Here is a 20,080-nt window from a genome sequence, read left to right as displayed (position 1 = left end):
ACATTTTTTAGTTAGGGAAGGAACCCAGGCATAACCAAATTATTAAAATATATTAGATGTCAAATACTACTAATTGCAATTATACATTAGTAATTGAAATGAGCACTTTTAATTGACAGCATTTTTCTTTTCTTTAAAGGGTGAACCAGGGGCACCTGGACCGCGTGGGACAGCGGTGAGTATGAAGATCTTTTTCTTTAAATAGAACAGTAAGAACAATTATTTTTTGTGAGGGATAAGCAACATGGGGACAGGAGGAGGTTTTATGGAAACAAGGCTGCTCCGTCTGTCATGTTGCGTTTCTGCTTCAGTTAAGCTCGATTTCAGTAGCCGTCAAAGACACCATTGTTCTATAATTATGAAAGTTGTTTTTTGATCTCCTTGACCCCCTGTTTCTCCTTGGCTCTTTTCAGAAATTCCTTTTTCTGTCTTAAACTTCTGAGCTGGTGGTGTTTATCTCGGAGACTAAAGTTTGTCACGGATGTTCTTCACACTTTCATAACCTCCAAGCCCTCCTTAGATATTGTTTTTGGTACTGCCTGTTCAATATGGGGCTACTATCTCCTATCTTTTCTCAATGCATGTTGGTATTATTTGAGTTCTTTTTAATTATTCTAGGGTTTTCCAGAAGCTTGAACATTCGTCTTGGTGTCATTTTGGGAATTTTATTACTGAAGGAATCCAGTTCATGCAGTCAGAATTTTTGCTGACATTTTGGTTTGATGATGTGCGCTGTTGTTTTGTGATTTTTACATTACCCATTTCCATGGGGATTCTCCCATAATGCACCGGTATAAAGATTGCTCAAAAAATAGTCACTTGTATCAAACCTAGTGATTTATTTTCTTTGATATTCTGATGAGAGGTCACTGAAATAAAGCTCTGCCAGTTTTGGTTTACAATTTGGTTTTGACATGTTTCTTTTGTTTTGACCTTTGTTGGCTTTTGGACTCTTTCTCCTGATCCTCACTCAACAGTTTTTCTGTTTTTTTTAGTCAGAACAGTTGTCAGGTACAGCATAATAAAGAGAACCGCCTGTAGGAGGTGAAGAGGGACTGTAACCGGCTGTGTGCCACGTTCATAGCACACTTCCCTTGACTTATTTAAAATAAATTCTTCAACAAGAACATGGGGACACTGTTGGAAACTTGTTAACACTGAAATTCACGCAAATGTTAGAACGTTTTTCTTCATACAAAGAAACATAGGGACATGGAATAAGTTACCAGGTAGTGAGGTGAAGATTAGAGCTTTAGGGACCTTCACATTTCAACTTGATGTTATTCTGGACAATCAGTAAATAGGACTGGTAAGCTTGTCGGGCTGAATGGCCTGTTCTCAGCACAGATGTTCTAATATTCTATTTCCTGTTTTCTGGACACCCTCGGTACCTTTTGATGTTGTCACACCAATGTTTCCCCTTCTTACTCAACAACATCAGACCTCCATCAGTTTCTCCTCTGTTGGACCATTTACTTGCTTTGTGCCCACTCTGCTCTTGGATATCATTAGCAATTACAGCATCCTATCACACCACCATCATTTACAGTATGTTGTTTTTATATGGTACTTTACAAGTACTGCTCTATCATGCGACTTTTGACCATTTTTTAAATAATACCAAACTCTATTTGTAAGCCCTCAAATGTTTAATTTTGCTTTGCTTTGTAATGTAAATGTGTTACTCAAAACATTACAATACAGACTAGTGTAGTCTATCTTAGTTCTGTCCCTGAGCATGAATGTCCTTTCTTTGGTGTTACCTTCACTGGCCCAAAAATTAATCTCTGTAATTAAATCTGTGTTTTGGCTCATCTTAGCAGACAATCGGCCCTCCGCTTGACAGGGCTCCATTTATTGCATGCACCATCCATCCACCCATAATCAAAGCCTCTTGGTCCAATTTAAGGTTGCGAGGAGGTCAATGGCTATCCTGGAAGCAAGGCCTGCACTGAACTTGGATGGAGCGCAGGTCCAGTGAACAACACTTAGACAATGAAAAACACTGACCACAGGGATGATCTCTGGAGCTATGAGATAATAGTGCTAAGCGCTTGACCAATGAGCCGTGCTTACTAGACATTCAACAAAGTAAATGAGTGGAATATAGATAGATAGATAGATAGATAGATAGATAGATAGATAGATAGATAGATAGATAGATAGATAGATAGATAGATAGATAGATACTTTATTAATCCTAAGGGGAAATTCACATACTCCAGCTGCAGCATACTGATACAAAAACAATATTAAATTAAAGAGTAATAAAAATGCAGGTATACAGACAGACAATAACTTTGTATAATGTTAACGTTTACACCCCCGGGTGGAATTGAAGAATCACATAGTGTGGGGGAGGAATGATCTTCTCAGTCTGTCAGTGGAGCAGGACAGTGACAGCAGTCTGTCTCTGAAGCTGCTCCTCTGTCTGGAGATGATACTGTTCAGTGGATGCAGTGGATTCTTCATGATTGACAGGAGCCTGCTGAGCGCCCGTCGCTCTGCCACAGATGTCAAACTGTCCAGCTCCATGCCTACAATAGAGCCTGCTTTCCTCACCAGTTTGTCCAGGCGTGAGGCGTCCTTCTTCTTAATGCTGCCTCCCCAGCACACCACCATGTAGAAGAGGACGCTCGCCAGAACCGTCTGATAGAACATCTGCTGCATCTTATTGCAGATGTTGAAGGACGTCAGTCTTCTAAGGAGGTATAGCCGGCTCTGTCCTCTCTTGCACAGAGACTCAATATTGGCAGTCCAGTCCAATTTATCATCCAGCTGCACTCCCAGGTATTTATAGGTTTGCACCATCTGCACACAGTCACCTCTGATGATCACGGGGTCCATGAGGGGTCTGGGCCTCCTAAAATCCACCACCAGCTCCTTGGTTTTGCTGGTGTTCAGGTGTAAGTGGTTTGAGTTGCACCATTTAACAAAGTCCTTGATGAGGTTCCTATACTCCTCCTCCTGCCCACTCCTGATGCAGCCCACGATAGCAGTGTCATCAGTGAAGTTTTGCACATGGCAGGACTCCGAGTTGTAATGGAAGTCCGATGTATACAGGCTGAACAGGACCGGAGAAAGTACAGTCCCCTGTGGCGCTCCTGTGCTGCTGATCGCAATGTCAGACGTACAGTTCCCGAGACGCACATACTGAGGTCTGTCTGTAAGATAGTCCACGATCCATGCCACTAGGTATGAATCTACTCCCATCTCTGTCAGCTCTTCCCTAAGGAGCAGAGGTTGGATGGTGTTGAAGTATAGTATGTATAAAGGTGACTTTTTCTAAGTTGCCTTGAATAAAGAAATTCACCCAATAATGAATAATAATAAAAATAATAAATAATGAGCAAAGAACACAGTGTTTAATCTACGGGCAAGCAATGTATGAAATTGACAGGCAGTATGGTTTGGTGGTTAAGGCTTTGGACCCTGAGGTTGTGGGTTCAAATCCTGGCACTGACACTGTGTGGGAATGAGCAGCTCACTCCACCTGCCTGTGCTCCAATTGGACAAAAAATAAACAAATGTAACCAATTGTATCCCTCAAATGTTGTAAGTCATCTTGGATAAAGGCGTCTGCCAAATAATTAATAATAATGATAGAAACGTACAGATTCAATACCAAGAGATGACCTTGCATAGAGTAAACTCTTATAAATCTTTCTTTAGCCATGACAGACACTAAGCACGCTATCATACATGAATTGCTGGCTTACCGTCTTGAGCCCTGTGATGGACTTGTGTCCTGCCCATGGCTGCTTCCTGCCTTGTTCCTGATGCTGCCACACCAGGCCCCAGCTCCCTGAAATCACATCCTGTTATCCAGAGCTCTGTTATGAGTGATGTAACAGGGGATAAGTGATTTTTACACGCTTTACGAGTTTGTGAGTCTACCTCTTCATGGCTGAGCTGTTGTTACTTATCAAAGCGTCCACTTCACAATAACAACACTTACATTTGATCAGGATAGACCTAGCAGAGCATTAAGTCCATATACTGATTTGCGGCAAATGTGGCATGCTATGGCAGTGCTGCATTTAAAGTCTCTGAGCTCTTCAGTTTGACCGATTCTACTGCTAATGTTTGTCAATGCAGATTACTTGGCTGTTTGAATTGATTGTATATACTGTATCTGTTAACAATGCATACAGCTGAAACACCTCAAGTCTAATTTAGAGGAGAGTTCACATACTTTTATCCATTTAGGGTATTATCTTCTTATGTAATACGCTACTGTGGCTTTTTGTTTGTCTTTCCAGGATTTTAAATCACTTGTTGCTTGCAAACCATTTGACCTATTGAGCTGAAATTTGGTACACATGTACTACGTGATGTCTACTATGCGCTTTAAGGGTGATGGTTGACCTCCAAGGTTATTCCTCTTTTTATTTGTATTTTATTTTATTGTAGAATCAACTCTCGGCAGTGGCCAGTGGGTCAGCCGTGAGACACATGCATATGGGCGCCGTTCTCATCCCTACCACCTTTGCCGTCACTGCCCCAACCTCTTCATATCTTAAATCATTCTTTAGGCAGATTGAAGACTTAAGTGTCAGCTTAAGTGAAAAATTAAGGAAAACGTACTAAGTAATTGCAACACAAACACTGACTTAATCAGTTTTAACATGAAAAGATGCCGACGAAAGAAGAGAAGAAGCGGGCCGCTAGGGTGGACAAAAGAAGAGCTGATCAGGAACCTCTGAGCAAACGAATGCTAAACGTGCAGAGCAAGAGGATGAAAACTATGAATGCTCAAGTCAAGTGTATTCACTGCACGTTATCGTGCAGTGTGACATTACTGGTGTATAATAATGTGTTTGTTTCTGGAGATAAAATGCTCAATACAGCGTTCATTCTTATAAGTTTCCTGCACATGCGTGCTCTAAGCAGCATGGATGGATATCCCTTCTTTAGGATGGCAGTCATCATAGCTGACATCATAATTGGCAAAGTGGGCATCGTACTACTAGAACACCACAGCAACCATCACACAACACAACAGAAGGTCTGCCTGCAGCATGAAATAACTAACATTTTTTACTTCACTAGAGAACTTTACTTAAACACAAAATGTGTAATTACAGCATGAAACACATAAACCTATGTGAGTTAAATCGTGTTAAATGTATACTTCAAAACGCAAAAAAGAGTGCACCTGCGTTAACACACATGCTATGCGTATGCCGAGGTGTGAATCGGGCCTTCCAGTACTCACACACACCCTAACAGTCAGTATTTAAACTGTAAGTCTGTTTAGTCAGCCATCCTCTAAGCTCAGCATTGCCAAGCATTTCTCTTTTTCCAGGATCCCAAGAATTCCCTCCTCCTCTCTATCTGGAGCGACACTCATTTCATATATTTAGCATACTGTAAGTCTATCCTCACAGAGAAGGGGGACTTTTCCAGATGAGTATTGAAATGTTGCTCCTCAGCTTCACCCCTTGCTCAGTTTCATCTCTTTCCATTTGTGTCCATTTCCGCCATGCTGTTTATCTTTGTTCATCTTTAGTTTCATGCTTACGTCTTTTTGAGTATAGTGAAGAGTTCTGTCTCCCTCTGTCCCTGTCAGGTTGTGCAGTGTCGGGTCTTTCCTGATTGTCTCTCTTTCTTCTTGTGTGTGTCCTGCCTTTATACTAAAGACCACCAGGGCCTGACATTACATGGGATGTTTGCATTCCTGGAGTGTGAACTGGTAATTGAATACTGGACACTGTGTTGCTTTGATTGTCTCCTCAAGAACCTTTCATTTGTTTCATCCGCAAGAAGAAGAAACCATGCTTGTCATCAGAGTTATTTGGAAATTAATAGCATTATTATGATGTCAGTGTTCGACTGTGTTGATAGTGTTGTCAAATTCAATTTGATAGTTTAATGATTTAAAACAATTCTGTTTTGATTCAGTTTACTAGTGTTATTATTATGAACCTTGGCCAACACATTTCTAATGGATTATGATTTCTTTCGTTTTGGATTCCTTTGATTGGTCAATGTTATCATTTTGGCTATAATGGTGTGCTGAAGTAATAAATGTATTGTTTTCTTTTTCAGAGTTCAGGCGCAGATGGACCCCCTGTAAGTCTTTCCTCCTTTTTTTAGATTTTGTTGTTTATTGCTTATATGCTAGAAACCTGCACATCCAGCTGACGGGTGTTAGCGCCTTTTACTCTCGGCTCCCTGCTTGTCGCTGGATTGTGTATGAAAGCTCTACAGAATAACCATCCATATTAGCTTATATAAAACCTGTTGTTTTCTGTTTGCTTGTAGGGGCCACCAGGACCTGGGGGACTGCCAGGAGAACTGGGACGCATTGGACCCGTTGTGAGTAGATATCTTCAGATCATTACAACATTGACAGTTTTACTTATTGGCATTAAGTAAAGGGTTGGATATAAAAAAAGGATTTTTTGAGCATTTATGTTAGAGGCCAATAAATCACATCAAAGTTTGAAATTATTCTAATGAATATTCACATCTGATACACTGGAAATTTTTACAACTTGTACGCGTGGTTAAAAAATTTTTGTTACAAGAATTTAAGAAAATAATTGATAAATGAGGGTCAGGGAAAAATGGAACAAGAAGGCATAGATTGGAGCAGCTTATAAAACTATTAATGACAGAAATGTACAAGCAAAGTGATCATAAGGCCTTGCAAAATAAAGCCTGACACACTTTCAGTTGTGGCATAGAACATTTATGGTAAAGACAACAACGTTTAAACATTAGTGGAATGAAGCAGAATCTAAGCTTAGGTGCTCAACACAGTGTCAGCCAGTCTGTAAAACAAACAGAACAGCAGTCATTAGGTGAATTAAAAAGCAACTGAAAAAAATTCATGAGATACAGCAGTGGGCTCTTGGTGAAAGCAAAATGAAACCATTAGTTTATTTTTTAGCCCACATTTGGATGGTAACAAAGCAACAAACTGGCTTACAACAATTGTTACGGTTAACTTACTAACATACATATGAAGAACAAGCAGTATAAATTTCAGATCGCAATATGCACCTACACAAACATGCTGTAACCTTATGAACAGAGATCATTGCAATTTTTCTTAGTTTGGTTTAAAGTCCTCAAAGTGTAACAACTTTAAATGGAGAACATTTCAAAAGCATATATAATTAAACATACCTCATGCAAAAAAACCTGCACACCACACTATGTAGCCAGTAAATGTTGTCACTGTTTCATCCCACTGTTAAATAATGAATTACATTATTAGTTACTTTTAATAAAAACAAACTTTGACTGTTCAAAACTGTCCACAAACAATATCACAATTTTAATGGTATGACATTAGCAAAATTATCAGCAATCATTGTGGAAATTTTCCCCCATTTTTTCCTAGCATACATATATATATGTGTATGCATCTTATATATAAATGTCTACGCGTGGAAGTGTGTGTCTGTCTGTCTGTCTGGTCTGGAAGTGCAAGGCTACAGCATGAAGCTTAAAGAGCCAGCAAGGCAGCACCAAGTTAACAAGTCAGAAGAAGAAAGAAGTACGAGGCTATAGCATGAAGCTGAAAGAAAGCGACCCTTTCGTCAAAGTGAAACCACTGGGGAAAGACAAACTTGTGAGAAACTTGCTTAGCTGCTAATAGACAAGGGGGGCGAGCACGTCCGCAAAACTAAACCGCCGACTCTGCATTTCAATTTTTTTTCTGACGATTTCAATAGTTTATAGGAGCCCAGGCTTTTTACAGCTAGTATATAAATATATACAGTAGAGTCTCGTTTATCCAACATTCTGTATTATTCCGACGTCCCACAAAAACAAAAAAAAAAAACGCATCAATCGGCAACAAGAACTGCAAGTTGCGAGCGTGAGCGTAGTCTATTTTTTGTTGCTAAGTTCATTTTTTTAGTTAAATTTTTCTGTTGTTTTGTTATAAAACATGATTACAGTGGATTATGTGGCTGGCCCTCTCTGGCGTGCGTGTCTCTCACGCGCATGTGTGTGTGTGTGCATGTGCGTGCGTGTGTCTCTCGTGCGCGCGTGCGTGTGTGTCTCTCTCGTGCGTGCGTCTCTCTCTCGTGCATGCGTGCGTCTCTCTCGCGCGTGCGTGTGTGTCTCTCTCGCGTGTGTCTCTCTCTCGTGTGTGTTTCTATCGCGTGTGTGTGTGCGTGTGTCTCTCTCGTGCGTGTGTGTGTGTGCGTGTGTCTCTCTCTCGCACGTGTGCATGTGTCTCTCTCGCTTGTGTGCGTGAGTCTCTCTCATCTTGCACATGCATGTGTCTGTCAGTGTCTCTCTCTCACGCTCTCTCTCTAACGCTGCACAGGGAATGCACAGGGAGAGACTGAACACGTGCGGAAATCATCGGCACGCACAAACCGAAAGGGAAACTGGCTTGTTCCTATACCGAGTGTGTGGTCGTGCACAGAGGCAAAAGTTTGGCGAACTTTTTGGTCATAACCCGATTTGTACATGTTCAGAGATGTTCGTGAACTGAGGTTCCACTGTATTAGGCTCGTAATGTGTAAAATTATAACATAGTTTGATGTTTAATAGGCTTTTTCTTAACACCTCCCATTATCCGACATTTATGGTTATCCGACGTTCTGCCGGCCCATTTATGTCGCATAAGCGAGAGTCTACTGTATATATATATATATATATATATATATATTTATATGTGGTTGAAATAGTTTTACTGTCAAATAATGCAAAGACTACGCGACATGTAATTACCCCGATCTACATGCTGTCAAATGAACGAACCACATGCCATGGCGCAACGTTAGAGGATTCACCGCTGACGTCCGAGGTTCGGTTCCCCGAGAGGGCGGTGCAGTGTGTGTACGCCTGATGAGCCCAGAATTAGGGCGAAACACGTGTCGCGTACTCTTTGTATTATTTGACAGTAAAACTATGATCTGCTTCTCGCAACTGAAAGAGGGCACCATGGCGGATGTTAGCCGACTTGCTGACCAACCACAAGTGTTACCTGGTAGGTAACCACCCATACAATCAGACTGTGATTCAGACTATGAATGCCATGAATATATATACAGTATATATATATATATATATATATATATATATATATATTGTGGAGATCAGCCATGGCACAGACAGGCAGACACCAATGGTTCAAGCATCACACACGTTTTATTTACACTACAACCCAGTGCCCCTGCACCAAACACCCTCAAGTCCGGGCCTCTTAAAAGTCCTGCCTTCACCGCCTCCACTCCTCTCCTCCGAGCTTCGTCCTCTTCCACCCGACTCCAGCTGATGACTGGAGGGAGGCAGCCCCTTTTATTCCCATCCAGGAATAATGCTCCAGGTGCCTCCTGATGAGCTTCCCGCGGCACTTCCTGGTGTGGTGGAAGTGTCGCATGAGCACCCGGAAGCACTCCTGGTATCTCTGGTAATAGTTCCTCCAGCACCTCCGGATGTGGTGGAAGTGCTGACGTCCAGGGCTTCACAGTCTTCTGGGCACCCCCTGGCAGTGGCCACAGGCCCCTATAGGGTTGAGCCCCCACACAAACCAGGGAGGCTGCCCTCTCATGGTCCTGGGGAGGCATAGTCCCTCTCATGGTCCTTCTCGGCGTCCCGACTGGGCACAGCCCCCAGCCACAAGCAAGCAAAACTTCTCCTCGGCTTAGTCAGGTCCTCCCCAGGCTCAGGATGGACATTCGTTGGTCCTACCTCCGACCAATCATTGGCGGACACGCAACACACACTGTCCAATCCCTCGCCAGCCTCGGGGAGGGACTTCCGGTCCTCCGTCATCCTGCTGTTCCGGTGCCTGTTCTGCCGCTGTGGCCTTCTGACACGCAGCAGCTCCTCCTCCCCAGTCTTGGTCACCGCTGTCGTCTTGGCATCGCTCCCCTGATCAGGCTGCTTCACCCACCAATGCGGGTCCAGGTAGTCCCCAACTACAAAGCACAAAGGTAATCCAGCCACGCCACTGGGGAAGGGACTTACTTCTTGAACCCCGTCCTTCGGAGGAAGCTTCCTCTGTGTGGCCTCTCCTGCCTCAGCACAGACCCGTGTGTCCCTGGCGACAGCGTGCATCGGGGAGTCTGCTGCTTGCACATCTCTTACGTTCTTTTTCCTCCCCTTTGGCACAGATGATGTTTTGTGGACCCTAGGCGGTCTTCTAGGTGAGTCGCTTCTGCGGGGTTGTGTGCGTACTGCTTACCGCAGTGTGTGTGTGGGTTATCCTGCTGTGTCGGGCTGTCCACAAAATTATTTGTTGGACGGGCTCCCCACCGATTAACGGGCAGGAAGTCCCATCTGGGATGCCATTGTGGAGATCAGCCCTGGCACAGACAGGCAGACACCAATGGTTCAAGCACCACACACAAAGCATTGCCCTCTCATGGTCCGGGGGAGGCATAGTCCCTCTCCTAGTCCTTCTCGGCATCCTGGCTGGGCACAGCCCCCAGCTGCCCATCACAACCCTCAGTTACAGCCATTCTGCTGCTCACTTTGTGAAGAGGGGAGGCTGAGCGCACCCCAAGGATACGTAGTTGCTCCTCCGAAATCCCCTCTTAAACGGTGATACAATGGGAAACAAAAACAGTTTTTTTTTACTTCCTCTTTGCTCGATCAGCTGCTGGATTGTTGCTGCTGCCATGCTGCCATGCTGCATGATCTACATGTCGCATGGCTCTTTAAACTTTTAAAAGCCTGTACAGCAGCTGTCCTACTCTTTGTCTTTTATTTCCGGTCCTGGGCATGGTTAAATCTCTAAATCTCGTCTCACGAGACATGAGTTTTTGATATTTTTTAGTTTATAATTAAAAAACAGAATAAGAATTTGAAATCTAACAACATCACATTAAAGTTCGATAAATTCTGAAAAGAATGATACCAGACATATATATGTAGGTTTTAAAATAAGCCTGATTTAAAGCGTGACAAAAAATGTGGCATAAAAAGTCACATAAAATCATTGCACTTTTAGGCTTAGGATTTTATATATAGAGAGTAGATATAGTAAGAGGAAGATAAGACCACAATAAAGATTTGGAGTACCACCCTGGTCACCCCATATAACTGAATGTTTGAAAACAAAGGAAAACACACAATAATTGCTAATTAAGTGCTAGTAATTAAGTCCTTCTGGCAAGAAGAGGCGGATCCATGTGAACGGGCACTAGACATGACTTCAGTGGTGATATAGCCGTCAATGTTCTGGTCCAACCCCTGATACAGCAAGAAATTATGATCACTAGAGCCTTTAAGCTGTCTCCAATGCACAGGCTGTCTCCCACTGTCCATCCAATACGATGACCTCCTGGCTGGGTCAGGCACCACTGTCCATCCCAGCCAGCCCAGGGCACCAGCCTGAATATGGAACAGGAAAATGGGTTATTAATTACGTTCTCTGGGGCTCCCTTTAAATCAGTTCCTGAAAGAGGCACACAGATCCCACAAGTCTCAGAATAAAGATCCACGAAGAAGTATGATACAATGACACACATGAAAAACTACTCCATAATTACCAGGGATTGTGGTAGGCAGGAGTTCAAGGCCTGTGGTAGGTAGGTCTGGCGAGCTTTCGTCTGTTTATTTGTACTGTGAGAACTCTCTACTGATCATTAAAAAATAAACTTTATTTTGTTAACTTGACTTGATTACTGGTGCGGAGAGACACCATGAAGGCACCTTTACCTGTTGCACTGGTATCCCCAATAAATTTCACAGAATGTCTGCTGGAGAAATCTTGGCAGAAAAAGATGACAGGGCTGACAACCTCTCATTCTACTTGTGGAAATTCTTTTGAGCCAAGGCCCAGACTCACTTCTGTGGTCACTGGTGTCTTATTGAATTTCATGGCCACTAGTTGAGAGCAACATTTAGTGATCCCTCCGAAAAGTACACCTCTGACCACTGAGTGGCCTTTTAAGTGCTGCTTGTGGGTGTCCTTTTCTCTGCTTTGGACAGTAACGTTCCTGCTGTCCTAATAGGATCTCTGTTCCCATCTGAATTGGTTGTACCTGGATATGGTTTACTGCCTCCTCATGGTTCTTGTCTTTCTGTTTTGGAAAGGAACACTGCATCTGATAATGTGGATTTCTCCTTGTGTTTATTTTGGTGTCTTCTTTGTGCCTTAGAAACATTTTCCAGCTGAAGAAACTATTACAACAGACTTACAGACACTGCACAGTAAACTATAACAGATTGCTGAGGTAACGAGAAACTGCTGAAGGCATTGGATAGATAGATAGATAGATAGATAGATAGATAGATAGATAGATAGATAGATAGATAGATAGATAGATACTTTATTTTTCCCCAAGGGGAAATTCACATTATGGGTATGAATGTGACATAGGACTTTTGGATAGGTCTAATGGATTCCATGCTTGAAAAATGAATCTACAATGGTTACTGTGAAGTGGCTCCCAAGTGTTAGTGTATGCAGGCAGGGCCACCAGGAGGCAGCAAACACCTCCACCGTAAAAGTAGAGGATCCCTCAGAAGTAGTTTTCCTTCAGGCACCCGAATCAGAGAAAGATCACAGGGGACTGACAACAAACCACTGAACTTCCCCAAGGTCGACAAGTAGTAACAAGAGAGGCTCACGTAATAGATGAGAAAAATGGAAATCTGTTACAGAGGGCAGGCTGTCTGGCTCTTAAAATAAATATGTGGGATCAAAGATACAGGAACACCTTTGACCACCAGAGCAAGTTCTGTTAAGATGGGCTCAGGAATTCTTAGAGGGAATCCTTCATCCTGGATTTGTTCTTCTGGATTGCCTTTGATTTAGAGTCTGTGGGCTTTAGAGGCTGCTCCTTGCCTGATGACTAGTGTGAAACTTATGAGCTGAGGCAACTATTTGGGAAAAAGTGTCTCTGTAGCAGAGAGGTCCACTTGTGTTCTTTGAGTTTAATATGTGATGTTCTCCATTTGATTAACCTTCCCCAAGGGCTGCTTGGCTCAATAATACCAAACTGTTTGATGTATATGTAAGTTCTGGACTAGGTTCAGTGAGTATATATTATTGAGTAAATTCCACCCATAGGCTGCTCAAGCACAGATAAAGATGCCAAAGAGTCTGGTGCTGTTAAAATATTTTTAGGAGGGCTGAATTTAATGTGAATCCAAACAGAAACAAAACTCCTGAAGCCAAACTGGGCCTCTCTCTACAATATGTTGTCCTCTCTATTAGAAGGGATGGCTTCTACTCCTTCCAACAGCCCCAAATACCACAACAGAATACTTCCTCTCAATTCCTGTATTTCTCAGTTCCTTCCTCTGACCAGTAAGCCTTTGGCACATCTCATTACCCATCTACAGGCTCACTGGATCTCTGGCCAGAAGCAACTTTTAAAATGCCCTCAAGGGTTAAATTCCCTTGTAGTTGCTACAGTTGCTACCAGGCCTCAAGGCCTAGAAGGATCAGTGCTTTAACCTTCTAGCATCCCCGGTGTCCCTGCATCCAAGCTCCTTTATACTTACTTTAAAATTTAACTACCAAGGACAGCCATTCCCCATACACTTCTGGGACCCTCCAGTTGTTCTTGGTTATCCAATAATGCATTTGAGAGGTGCAGCTGATGTCTCATTTCCATGACTCCTTTCTTGCTTTTGTGTTATTCTTTACCCAGGGTTCCTCCCCTGGTTGGGGTTCAAATCTTGGTTTTATGTCTTCTTTGCTCACATTTGCTTCTTTTTTTATGTTAATATTGTGAATTATGTTGTGAGATTTTATATTTATTTGTTTATTTTATTAGTTTGGGATGTTGTTTTGTCTTGGTAGAGTAATATATATTGCTCTACTTTCCCCTATTATATTATTAATATGTAGCCTTAGAATGCCTAATCTCACAGACTTACCACTGTTTATAAGGTACTATTGTATATAACTTATCCCCACCTTCCCTTCTATATCTATAACCTCAGGCAATTAGATGTAGTAAAAAGACAAGCAGAAGTTAAGTTACACATAAAATATTGTATCATTGATAATATTCATAAATAATAACAAAATGCCAAGTATATTTGAATATTGGCAACCATACAACCTGATTAAATGGTGATATGTAGTTCAGGCGGCACACAGACTTGTAGTTACTTAAATGTCTCTAGTTAAGGCATCATTGGTGCTCAGCTTTCTGCCACATGTCTGTTCAATATGGCTGCTGAGCTGTGCTCTTCATTGTGTTGTCTTCATCATCACAGGTTAGCAAGAGAGAGATACTTCTTCATCATATGTTGGTTGGTAAGAGAGAGAGATACTTCTACATCATCACAGGTTAGCAAGAGAGATATTGTGAAGTTAAACACGTACATTTATAAATATTCTATCCAACCTCTATAGCCAATAGGACATCATGGTACTTAAAGGCTTCTGATCCAAGCCAATTCCAAACTGCCATACTTCAGACCAATGGGGGAATACAGCATCTTAAAACCTGCCACCCCCAAGACCATATGTCTTTATGGCTTTCTTGCGGGGGGTTGAAAGACTAAAGCAGAGAAACACTTGCCAAACTGTTTTAAAGCACATTCTCCCAAAATCCTGTCATAAAATTCAAAGAAACTCAGTCGTAAAAGGGGCAAACACGAATGCCTCTCACCAAAGTAACACTAAATTACATTGCTTTGCCTAAAAATCAAATAAAGACATACAAAATATTTATCAAGTTATATGTAAAATCTCACATCACAACAGATGTTGTTTGGTTTCTTTGTGTATAAGCTGCCTTTGTTATGTGCCTTGTACTTTAATGGTGGTCCCCTAAGAGGTGGGGCGATCTGCCAGTCAGTACCTGCAACTGCCCTCTGTCCTGTACATTCAGAGGGTTTCCCACAGTTCCTTGAAATTCATGGTAAATGTGTTCTGCAGGTGGTGAGTTTACTTGTGTTTTGCTGTGCTTGTGCCTTTTGTATATTTTGGAAATTTGACTCTCTTGCTCTGGTTGCTCAACCACTCTGTTTGAATTCTGTATTGGGACTTTGTTCACTATGGATTACCTTTGCCAGCAACTCCTTTATGCCTTTTGTATTTTTTAGAGCTTTACAGTATAATAGAGCATTTTGTGAGACTAGAAATTTTATTTTAAAAAGATCCTGCATTGCTCTTATTCTAGCTGGGGTTTGGCAATATACCCCCCTCTAGTGGGTATTTGCAGAAGTGTTTTTGGAACTTCTATGCTTTGGGACTACTAGTTCAAGACAAACAAGACTTGCCACCCCATGCAACACCTGTCAGTCCACAGTCCAAGTTCCAGTGTGACTTCTAAGTCTTGCTGTCGCTTCTGATGGCCCCTTCTTCTGCCAGTCTCGCTTTTCACAACTCCTTGGCAAAAGGGCAATCCCTGACTATGTCTGTGTATACATACTGTAGTGTGGAGCAGAATCGACAGTACAGCCCAGGTCATAGCAAACATGAGCCCAATCTTAATTTTAATATATACAGTATGTATACTTGTCTGTGTCATACAAATCCAGGATATCTGTTTGCTCACACAGTTAGGCTGTCAGGTTTATTTGTTTTTATGTATCTTTGCTTTTTTGTGAATTTCTTGCTGACAGTCTTCCATTGTTTCCAGAACATTCAAGGCTCCCTAATGCTCTCGATGTCACTGCACACACTGCAGTACATGGGCACACATTCGTATAATGGTGATGCAGCTTATGTTTACTGGTGTGTGACTTTATAGAGAATAATATAGAAAGAATACAAGATTTATCAGTTAGCTCATAAAGTCAGATGGTGCTTTTGTGACTTTTATATGATTCAATATTTTGATTAGTCTGTCATTTTTCCTTTTGCACTTTTGAACACAGGTATTAGTGGTTTTTGTTTTTTCTAACACTATGATGTTGATTATTGTTAATACAGGTAATCACATCTGAAGTTACATATTCAGTTTAGTGAAGAAAGCCCTTGCAGGGTCTTTAGTAACTCATTGGTATTTAAACTCCATGTTTAGGCTGGCACCAGAGCCTGTTAGAGATTTTAACACTGTGCCGTGGTTTTTGGTTTGTCTCCTGTTGTCACCGAAAGCATATTTTATGCCTCCTGTTTATTTTTGCTGTCATAACATTTTGTAATGATACAGCAACAAGGAAAATTGGCAAAAACAGTGAATAGACTTCAAAATAAATCAAAAATCTTATGATCACTGGTCAGTGTCAGAAACAGGACTCAGCCGAGGCAGCCTGACCCCTAAACTCAACAGGCAGCCATCAACGCCTGCACTAGGCCCAAAATTGGATTCAAACTATAAGTTTTAAAAGTCCAATGGAGAGAGATAAAAACCTGAAATGAAAAACCCTGGTCATGCAAAAACAAAGTTCCTTGAATATTTAGAAATATATTACAGAAAAAGGAAACATCAAAAGGCAGGACAGAAAAATGGCAAAAAATGTTTTGTCAGAAAGCAAAACCTAAAAACAAACAAATCAAGAATGGAAAACCATAATCAGTGTCTTAATCAAATCAGCACTCAAAAGGAGGGAATCCACACAAAATAAGAATCACAAATTCAATAATCAAGACTCTAAAAGAAGCAATGCCAAACCTGCAGTGACTACTGATGCATCTTCTTTTAAACAACAGGGGGATCTTCAGGTGGCTTCACCCCTTGATGCTCAGCCTTAAGGGGACAGGGCAGAAAGCAAACAACATTAGTATGTATCTATACTAATAAAAGGCAATGCCCTCACTGACTCACTCATCACTAATTCTCCAACTTCCCATGTATGTAGAAGGCTGAAATTTGGCAGGCTCATTCCTTACATCTTACTTATTACAAAGGTTAAGCAGGTTTCATTTCGAAATTCTATGCATAATGGTCATATCGGTCGACAATGTCCGCCATGTTAAACTTTCTTATTTATGGCCCCATCTTCATGAAATTTGGTAGGCGGCTTCTCTGCGCTAACCGAAACCGATGTACACACTTATTTTGGTGGTATGACGCCACTGTCGGCCGCCATATTGAACTTTCCAACAGTCTTTGTTAATTATGGGCCCATCTTCAAGAAATTTGGTACGCTGGTTCCCAACGCTAACTGAATCCTACTTACGTACATAACTGAATCCTACTTATGTACATATATACATCCATAGCCATGCAGCTCGGTCGCCGTGTGAGGCGGCGTTGGGTCCCCCATCCCCATGCCTCCCATTCCCTTCCTTGTTTCACCACGGTATTCATGTCTCCCTGCTGATAACTGCAGCCTTTTTATTTAATCCACGGCTTCTCCGCTGTTTTATTGTTCGTTTATTACGATTATAGTTATTGTGTAGGCATTTTAGACTTAGTTTACATTGTTCAGGTACCCATTTCCTTTATCGTTCCAACCGTACCCCCATTAACATGTCTATCGAGGTGATCACCAAAGAACTGTCACTTACCGAGTGTTTTCCAATGCCGGATATGGCGACTGCCTTTTCCATTCTCTGTGTTACATATTGCATGGCCATATCAGGTTCACTCTTGATATCCGGAGGAACATTGTGTCTTATGTATTGAATGACTGGGACAGGTTCAAGGTGTGGACTGATGACGATACAGGAGATAATTATACTACACAGGAGCACTATAAGAGTGAAATGCTTAAGCCCTTCACCTATGGTTCTGCATGTGAGTTGATGGCTGCCGCTGAATTGTTCAGTTGTAGCTTTCAAGTGTACCGAAATGGCCAAATATTTTACACCTTTGGACAACCGCCAGTGCCTCTTAAACATCTTAGATTCACAGGTGAAGATTTCAGTAGTGGACACTTTGATGTTTATGAATGTTTAAACTCTCAAAAGCTGGATACGAAGTTATCGATAAAACCCATTTCAATTCAAACGCCTCCAATTTCCACTAAGGCTCTGCTTCGCAATGACAATTAATAAGTCTCAGGGACAGACCCTACAAAAGGTTGGCATTGATTTGAGGCAAGATTGCTTTTCACATGGCCAACTATACGTTGCATGCTCAAGAGTAAGCTCAGCGCACAGCTTGGTCATATTACAACCGGAGGGCTGAACTGACAACGTGGTATACAAAGAGATCCTTAACAAATAATTATTGGTATATTTTCCCTCAGTTTAAAAAGGTTTACTTTTCTTCTTAATAAAAATTTCAAAGCAGTACTTCGCCGCTGAGAAGCGCGGGTATTTTGCTAGTTGTTCAATATAATGCAAAATGGAAAAAGTAAATAACTCACAATACCATATTAGTAAAAGTCATATTACATAAATATGAAGAACTAGAAACAGAATTAATATGGAAAGTTATATTTAAAGAACAACAAAAAGACTAAATAAACAATAAAAAAAACTTCAGTCTGGGCAACAATACTTCTGGAGGATTTTCAAAGCCTTAGAAATGTTTTTCTATACTTCCCAAAATTGGTGAATTACAATCAGACTTATCCTGGTTTTGATTTAAATATTCAATGATGTGATTTTTGTAGGAACTTAACCAACCAAGTATGAGTCTTATTATAAAAACAGATATATTTATGCTAAAAGTATTGAAAACACTTTCATATCACTCAAAAGGACTTCAGTTACCTAAATATGTAACTTGGTTACACTGACGTGTCATAATAAATGAACTGAATAGAGCATTTACAAAATTAGTTACTGTGGGATTTATTTAGAGTAATTTTGAATTATTGATGAAATTGTGTTTAATCCATCTGTAACATGTACATTTACTGAAAGTGCTTGACTATCAGGGGAAGCAACGCCTACTATGGCAGCCTTGGCGTTAATGCAGTTTTTTTGTAGACATTTAGGATTTTTTTTCATATTGATGAGCACCAAAAAATTTGAATTAAATATTAACACTCTGTGTTAAGAATGTATTAAAAGCATAGCTAATATCTTAATACAGTACATTCAAATGTGATAAAGCCCTGCAAAACTTCAAAATATACTGCAAGGATCAAGTTGTTAATGAGCTATATCAGGGATGTCCATTTCAAATCCTGGAGGGCCACAGTGCCTGCAGGTTTGCACTCTAACCCTTTTAATTTTCTTGTATACAAAGTATAGGGAAATATTGTAATCATCCAAAACTTCTATGTCGAGATTTTGATGAATCTCGATGTTTTAGACCTCCCTGACTTTCTTGCATACAAAGTATAAGGAAAGTATTGGAATCCTCCAAAAATTCCATTTCAAGATTTTGATGAATGTCAACGTTTTAGACCTCCCTGTGTCCAAAAATACCATTTTTGGAATTATGGCTATGTGTGTGTGTGTAAGTAAAAATGATAACCTGAGTAACTTTCAGTTAGGTCAAGGAAATTTTGCAAACAAGTATTAGGTACAAAACATAGATTTCTATCAACTTTTGGGCTATTTCTGTTAACCGGAAATGATACTGTACCTTTTATTTATGCAGCTGGAAAGTCCGATTTATTCAATTTTACTTTTATAATAATTGTTCAATATATTATTAATTTGATTTGATTTGTTGTTGATGGCTCTTTAATGTGCATAATATAAAAATATAATCATTGTCATGTGGCTTACTCTTCAAATATTCAGCCCCATATCTGAGTATACGAGAAAGTCGAGGGGAGACCACTCCCGATTTTCCTAATCAGTGCCCAGTTTTCACTACTGATTAACTTCTTGTCCCTTCATTTTAATAGCCCTGTTTTTAAGGATTCAGTCCTCTGAATTGATTTTTGGCTCTCAAACAAAAATGAGACGTGAAACGACCCAAAGAATGACCGGCTATATTGGGGCTTCAAACTCCAACCAATTTCACTTCTGCCAGTTTCTTAATGTGAGACGCTGATTCTTGATGTAATTAAACCCATTATTTCATTCCATGGCTTGTTGCTGCTCTTGTTATTCCACAGCAGTCTTTTACCAAACTGTTGATTTTCTGATTTTTTCTAAGAACATCAAAATGCTTTGGTGACCTGAGAGATCAGCCTTACTGAGACCTTCACCTTTCTTTATTTTCAGATGGGCACAGGTTAGTTGGTCATATGGCGGCTTGTTTTGTCACTTTGTGGCTTGTACTGTTTGGCTGCTAATTAATGAAAAAGAAACAACTAAGGGGTCTGAGACAAGAAAATTAAAACTAAGGCAAAATAAGTTAATTAGGAGCCAAAACTGGACACTACTTAAGAAGATGTT

At 40.9% G+C, this 20,080-nt stretch overlaps 1 protein-coding gene across 1 annotated transcript in view; it reads left to right on the top strand.

Annotated features, from left to right (window-relative positions):
- Positions 1-20,080, top strand: part of col9a1b (collagen, type IX, alpha 1b) — a 132,660-nt gene that overhangs the window by 19,366 nt on the left and 93,214 nt on the right. Inside the window, exons 5-7 of the mRNA XM_028820364.2 lie at positions 140-175; positions 6,052-6,075; positions 6,268-6,321. Coding sequence (XP_028676197.2) covers positions 140-175; positions 6,052-6,075; positions 6,268-6,321 — 114 coding nt within the window. The remainder of the gene's footprint in view (positions 1-139; positions 176-6,051; positions 6,076-6,267; positions 6,322-20,080) is intronic.

This window comes from Erpetoichthys calabaricus, chromosome 15 (genome assembly GCF_900747795.2).
Source record: "Erpetoichthys calabaricus chromosome 15, fErpCal1.3, whole genome shotgun sequence".
NCBI lineage: Eukaryota > Metazoa > Chordata > Cladistia > Polypteriformes > Polypteridae > Erpetoichthys > Erpetoichthys calabaricus.
The sequence above is the reverse complement of the archived record's forward strand: the minus strand, read 5'-3'. Positions and strand labels throughout refer to the sequence as shown.